Source organism: Saccostrea cucullata, unplaced genomic scaffold (genome assembly GCF_032062105.1).
Source record: "Saccostrea cucullata isolate Sc308-1 unplaced genomic scaffold, CSIRO_AGI_Scuc_v1 ctg21969, whole genome shotgun sequence".
Taxonomy (NCBI): Eukaryota; Metazoa; Mollusca; class Bivalvia; order Ostreida; family Ostreidae; genus Saccostrea; species Saccostrea cuccullata.
The window spans coordinates 1-7,504 of NW_026936756.1; the positions used below are offsets into that span (position 1 = coordinate 1).

At 32.8% G+C, this 7,504-nt stretch overlaps 1 protein-coding gene across 1 annotated transcript; it reads left to right on the plus strand.

Annotated features, from left to right (window-relative positions):
* Positions 1 to 359: 359 nt before the first annotated feature.
* On the plus strand, positions 360 to 7,483 carry LOC134246511 (ras-related protein Rab-2-like; the record flags this gene model as incomplete). Its single annotated transcript, XM_062728898.1, has 4 exons — positions 360 to 490; positions 718 to 829; positions 1,731 to 1,799; positions 6,102 to 7,483. Coding segments are annotated over 4 exons (405 nt in total), but the record flags the coding sequence as incomplete, so codon positions are not given.
* Between the last annotated feature and the right edge of the window lie 21 nt (positions 7,484 to 7,504).

Below are 7,504 nucleotides of genomic sequence, written 5' to 3' on the forward strand. Positions count from 1 at the left end.
GTAAAGTTTTTCACAGAGGTGTTTAGAGCATTCTAAAAGAACAAAACAATGATTAAAACCACACATCAAGTCTCAATATACAGAAAAAAAAAAATTAAAACTTACAATTCAAGTCCAAATACATGTAAAAGGTTTTGTTTAGCTATACTACATTTGTTAACTTAATCACTTAAATACATGTTAAATTGTTTATATTTTTTCTGGAAGTTAAGAAAAACTTAAGATATTTAAGATTAAATGGTGGCTATAGGCTTTTTTCCTTAAAATAAGGAATTCTTATTCAATTGACACAGAAAAAAGTGATCAATATTCATGTATTATTTTTATTATTGGAATTTGAAGTAAAAGTAATGGTTTAGAGGAAAAACCATATTGTAACAATTGTATTGTTTGCTAGGCGTGATACATTCAACCACCTGACAACCTGGCTCGAGGACGCTCGTCAACATTCCAACTCCAATATGGTCATCATGTTAATTGGTAACAAAAGGTCGGTGTTTGGTAAAAAAAAATTAAATAAACAAATGTTGAGTTGAAAATTGAGTACCATAAATCAAATTACAATGTTTTAAAAGTCTTCAAGGAAGTTAACATGACACAGTCATTTGAATAGATAAAGGGAAAAGCTTATTTAGAGAATGAAAATATTCCTGATCATTATTTTATAAGTATATTTGCCTAGTCATAAATTACAATTTTTTTTTCTATATGAATCAGTGACTTGGAGGCCAGAAGAGATGTAAAGAAAGAAGAAGGTGAAGCGTTTGCCAGAGAACACGGCCTTATCTTCATGGAGACTTCCGCTAAAACAGCAGCAAATGTAGAAGAGGTCAGTAGGATATTTTTCTCCAGGATAACTAACAAATATGCTTGTACCTATAAACCAATTCCATCAATTTTTAGGGGGCTTTCTTTTATTATGCCCCCCTTCGAAGAAGGGCGGGCATATTGCTTTGCTGCTGTCTGTTGGTCGGTCTGTCGGTCCACTTAGTTTCCGTTCATTTTCTTCGCAACCGTTGTACATACTGAAATGAAATGTTGTATACAGATATATCACATTAATATCTAGGCCAAATTCTGTTTTGGGTCCCATCGCACCATTTTTGACAGAGTTATGCCCCTTGGACTTAGAAAAATTTCAATTACTTGCAGTTTCCATTCATTTTCTTCGCAACCGTTGTACATACTGAAATGAAATTTGGTATACAGATATATCACATGAATATCTAGGCCAACATCTGTTTTGGTTACGAACGCACCATTTTTGACAGAGTTATGCCCCTTGGACTTAGAAAATTTTCAATTATTTGCAGTTTCCGCTCATTTTCTTTGCAACAGTTGCACATACTGAAATGAAATTTGATATACAGATAAATCACATTAATATTTAGATCAGATTCTGTTTTGGATATGATCGCACCATTTTTGACAGAGTTATGCCCCTTGGACTTAGAAAAAAATTCCAATTATTTGCAGTTTCCTTTCATTTTCTTTGCAGAGGTTGCACATACTGAAATGAAATTTGGTATACAGATTTTTCAGATGATTATCTAGGTCAAGTTCTGTTTTGGGTACAATCGCACCATTTTTGACAGAGTTATGCCCTTTTTGACTTGGAAAAATTCCAATTATGGGGGAGGGGGGCATAAGTATTCTACAAACATCTCTTGTTTTACTGTGAAGTATATGCTGCTCATTTCTGACTTCGTTTATTTTATTATTTATTGCAGGCTTTTATAAATACAGCCAAAGAAATTTATCAAAAGATTCAAGATGGTGTGTTTGATATAAATAATGAGGTATGTATAAAAATTTCGTTTTTGGGGTATCTTTTTATTAAGAGTATGATTTTGGTTTATGCATGACACTGACATAAATGTTTTGTATGATACTTGTCATAGATTCACAGATTATAAATATGTGTACATTTTGGATTAACATTTATAGTACAAGTCACAACTGAATGAGAAAAAAAGAATACAAACAACTCAGTGCACATTGATAATTATCCAGCTGATGTATAATTTTTGCTAATCATGAATTGATAATAACAATTTCAGTTTCTGCATACAATATTTCAAACTTTATGATAATAAACAATTTCATTGTAACCTTTCATTAATTTAGTGCATTTTTTAGGTCACCTGAGTAAACTCAGGTGACCTATTGCTATCCGTTTTCGTCTGTCGTCGTTCGTCGTGCGTTAACATTTGAACATTTTCAGCTTCTTCTCTGCAACCACTGAACCAATTTCAACCAAATTTGGCACAAAGCATCTATGGGTGAAGGGGAACAAAAATTGTGAATTTCATGATCCCTGCCCCCCTGGGGCCTGAGGGGTGGGGCCAAAACCACTAAAATTAATGCAATCTTTAAAAATCTTCTTCTTTACTCCTGGACATCAAGCAATCAAACTGTTTGCATGATTGTAATCAGCAATGAGTCCTCTACCAAAATTGTGAAATTCATGGCACTGGGGTCAGGGGTTCTAGTGCTAGGGCGGGGCTAAAATAAGTAGGTAGTGAAAATGCATTATTTCTTTGAAAATCTTCTTCTCTGCTCCTGGGTATTAAATAAACCAACAAAGTACATAGTTATGATGAGCAAGAGTGCCTCTACCTAAATTGTGAATTTTATGGCCCCAGGGTCAGGGGTTCTGGTGTTAGGGCGGGGCTCTATTAATTATATAGTGAAAATACATTATTTCTTTGAAAATCTTCTTCTCTGCTCCTGGGTATTAAATAAACTATCTAAGTACATAGTTATGATGAGCAAGAGTGCCTCTACCAAAATTGTGAATTTTATGGCCCCAGGGTCAGGGGTTCTTGTTTTAGGGTGGGGCTCTAATGATTATATAGTGAATTGCATGAATTCTTTGAACATCTTATCCTTTGCTCCTGGTTAATATGCTAATGATCTAATTACATATTTAAGGCCAGGATTTATTTTATTTTCAGTTGTACAAAGCCTCCGCTCAAGGTTTTGAATTTTCAGAAAAAAATAAAACAATTTTTTTCTTTCCGATGTCAAATATGAGTCGGGATCGAGATTTCAAATTTACGAACTCGCACTTCCGGTTTTAAGATGAAGCGGCGGGTAAATAAAGCTAGCTTGGTTTAGTGTAAAATTCATCGATACGAGTGCCATTCAAAACGTTTCACCCGTTCAAAGGACAAATAAAATGCTGACGACTTTGTTGCACAATGACATGCTGGTGAGATACCGTATAAGTGTAAATTTTACCGAGATGCAAATTTAGCGATTCGCTCTTAAGGATTTATTTTCATTTTTAGCAAGATGTTATTTTAGCGATTTTAAAATGCCACATTAAAGAAGCTATTACAAATACAATGCAATTTATTTTTAGCGATATTTAATTTTAGCGATCTCAGCACCTCGCTAATAATGCCAAAATTAAATCCTCGCTAAAAATTCTACTTATACGGTAATTATGTATTCGTTTCAAAAGTTTCTGTCTGTAAATTATTTTCCTCCCCCAGGTTTTAAACTGCCCGTGGTAGCTATTGCATATTGCCAGCGACATTGTTTAGGTCTCTGTTATAGCTTACAGTCTAAGCATCATTCTTCAGATAAGGGTTGCTTATGCATCAGATGTAATGAATAAAACTATGGGAGAAGTTAAGTTCATTTGAGGTCAGAAGAAATGAACAATAACCTGAAGAAATAAAAAAAAAATTCAACTATTAAAAGGCAAGAATATACAAATATATACAGGCATGTAGTATCATTTGTATCAGCCAGAGAAATTATTTTACACTTAATTGAAAAAATGTTCACCGTACTCCCCAATACTCCCTGTCTGTTTTATGATAGGAATTATAATTTTAGGCATCAAGTAAATTTTAGAACAATGTCTACACCTTCACCTAACACATATTAAAAAAATGAAGATATATTGAAAGACTTTTAAAGAATTGATTTTTTAAAATATATTTTGGCCAACATCACAATATATAACTGGCCTAAACTGGCAGATGATGAAATAAGCAATTTTTAAAAATGTTCTACTTTACTATTTGTAAGCATTATGTGTTCAGTGGTAAGGAGCCTATTAGGATAGCATAAAAAAAGAATGTACAATTGATTTATCAAAAATTTTTTTTTTTTTATTTCCTTTTCCTTCGGGACTTTTTTATTCTCATGTTCATAACTAAACCTAAACATAAAAAAAAAATGCTGGCCTTATAATGAAGAGAGGGTCTCTTTCAAAATAGATAAATTAAGGGGCCACTGGGTCAGGGGTACCATGGGGGTACTTTGACTAAAAATAAATTAATGCTTTGAAATCTGCCCTTTGATAAGCAATGGTGCCTCTTTCAAAATTTGTGATTTTCATGGCTTTTGGATTAAAACACGAACAAAATACGATCGCTGGAAAGTTGTTACATGATACTCAGGTGACCTATAAGGCCCGTGGGCCTCTTGTTTATTTTAACTTTTGGTAAGAGACAGGTCAAACTCTGAAATGAGCAACAGATTTAAAACAATTTTGACAAAAGTCAAAAAACTTTGCAATAAAAATGAAACTTATTCAAAGTCAAAATTTTTACAGCCTACTCTGGATATATTGAAATGCAGGGGACCATGCAAATTATTTCAATATATCCGTAATCCAATATAAGCGAAATCGTGAAGCCGCCACTTTTTATTAAAAGTTCAATCCCAATCTAAAATGAACAACAAACCCGAACAATTAATTCTGTTTACCTATAACAGTGAACAGATTACATGGAATATTAGTCCTTGAAAGTTTGAATAAAATTGTTTCTTTCTGTTGAATTAAAAAGACAATTTCCAATAAATTATTCCCCAATCACATTTATTTACGTTTTGGAGAAAAGTCAGGGATCTCAAACGTATGAGTACTGTTGAACCGGCGCTGCATGTATTTCATCATAATGAACTCAGGTTAATCCCTTGGATATTTCAAATTTAGTCTTATCAATAGCCATTAACAGACTGAATTGAAATTCAAAGTTAAGGATTTTTTCTAGATCTGTGGGGGTTACTATATTGCGTTTGCCTCAATGCTTCCGTATTATATACGTGGAAACAAAGAATTTAACAGTGAATAATTTTATTTCGTAAGAGCATGCAGCATAAAAACACATAAAGTGAAGACTTATTATTCACACCTTTGTTTATCAGTCGGTCAGACAGGCATAATTACTGTCACAAACCGTAAGACAGCTGCCAGGGAGTACTTCAATATAACCATTATGAAAACAACTCATTATCACCTCTTGGGACCAAGCAGTGGCTTCAATATAAGCGATATTTCAATATATAAACCGATTTCAGTATAACCGTTAATTTTAATGCAAAGAATATGAGAGTCAAAAAACTGTGGACTTATTTTTATTTCAAAATAAAGCGGAATTTCAAATAACCAAGTTCAATATAAGTGGAGTAAGCTGTATCAATATGATAAGTACTTGAATATGAATGACAGATTTCCAGAACTTGAAAAGATATTTCACATGTAAATTTTAAAGTCTATGCTAAAAAAATTACAAAAGGTTTGCTTATTCTGTGCATTCTGTTATTTCTACATACATGTTACGTTGACAGACTAACATCAGGTTAGACAGCTGACTCTCTAGGTTATTCTTGAGGCAATCCTGAGTATCATTATCTGTGCTAACATAAAGAACTGTTATACATGTAGCCTCAAACACATAAATGAATGCATGAGAAATTATCTGAAGATGAAACATAAAATTTAAATAGTCGATTTTCGATTTTCATGAATAATGTAGTGATTGCCTAAAAAATTGTGTGTTAATTTTGTGTGTGTTCAGATTCATATATGCACCAAAAGCTGTGCAGCAATTTTTTGGTTCTAAAAAATTTGCACTGAATTTTACAGAGGGTTCACAATTTACACATAAAACTTTTGACATTAAGTCTTTCATAGCGATGTAGTGAATTTCATTTAAAATTTTTTTTATCTTTAGGACTTTCATACCATGAGATTGTTATTCTCTCACACTGCTTTACAATGCATGTATATCAGTAGTGTGTAGTTTATGAATCAGAGAGAGATACTAAATTTAATCAGCATTTTCTGATTATTTTAGGCTAATGGTATAAAGATTGGACCTCAGCATTCCCCCAGCCCTAGCTTGCCCTCCTCGTCAGGTGGTGGATCACAAGGGAGCGGATGTTGTTAAAACAAGGAAATCCCTCCTAGTGGGAAGGGGAGGCAACCAAGGAAACTCAAATTCTGTTGGCATTTGGGAATATTCTGATCACATTTTAACACAGTAGAAAAATATTTACAGGAAAAGTTATTATGGTTTTTTTTTGTTTGTTTGAAATCCAAGTTTTTGATATTATTTTTATCTAATGGATAAAAAAAAAATATACTGCTGTTAAAGAAACATAATATCAATTTATTTAAAATATACATGTATATAACATTTGACTTAGCATCTTCTCCAATATTTCTCTTTTTTATGGTTATGTTTTTACTTAACATTTGATTCTTTGTACCTACATGTATGATAAATTTATTTCATTTCCATAGGTATTGAGAAAAATATTATTCTATCATGACCTAACATTTAAAGTGTTACAATATTCCTTTTCAATATAAAATTTCAGAAACCAAGTAGGGTAGAATTAAATATGAGTATGGTAGAATGGTGTATGTGTTTAATTTCACCTGTCAGAAAAGGTGAATTGAGTGTGGTTAATGTGTGTTAAAGATGTTTTATTTATGGTTGTAAAATGTGGTTTTTGTACATAGATTTTATTTCATAGTCATCTATATATGTGTTTATCTCTTTTTATACGCCCGTCTTAAGACGGGACGTATTATGTTATAGGCTTCGTGTCCGTCCGTCCGTCTGTCCGTCCGTCCGTCTGTCCATTCGTGTCCGGCTCATAACTTCAATACTATTAGGCCTAGGATTATCAAACTTTGTCAACTGATACTTCTTGGGTAGACGGTGTGTCGCGCACCAAAATTAGGTCGCTCTGACCTTTAATAAAGATGCTATGGCCAAATATGGAAAAATCCTGTCCGGCTCATAACTAGAAAACTATTAGACCTAGAGCTATCAAACTTGGCAAAAGTATACATCTTAGGTAGAAGGTGTGTCGCGACCTATTTCAAGGTCACTGTGACCTTTAATTTTAGTGAAATTTTTTAAAAATTTAAGTTTTTTAAATTTTAAATTTTGTAATCCTAAAAATGTAAAAAATAGAGTTGTATCCTTATTAAAAAGTATTAAATCAAGTAAAAACTTATTTTTTCATCATATACTTTACAGCAACCTTAAACAAATTTCAGTGTTAATGAGAGGAATTCAGTTTGTCCCATGGGCATAATTATCAAGCACTGGTCAGGAAGAATTTTGATAGCAGAAAGTTGCATGTCAAATTAGAGAGAAATTAATGAGTTTAGTGTGAGGAGGTTTGGTGTTATCCCTTGGGTATTGGGCAAATGGACAGCCAGCCTAGCTGTTAGATTAAAAAT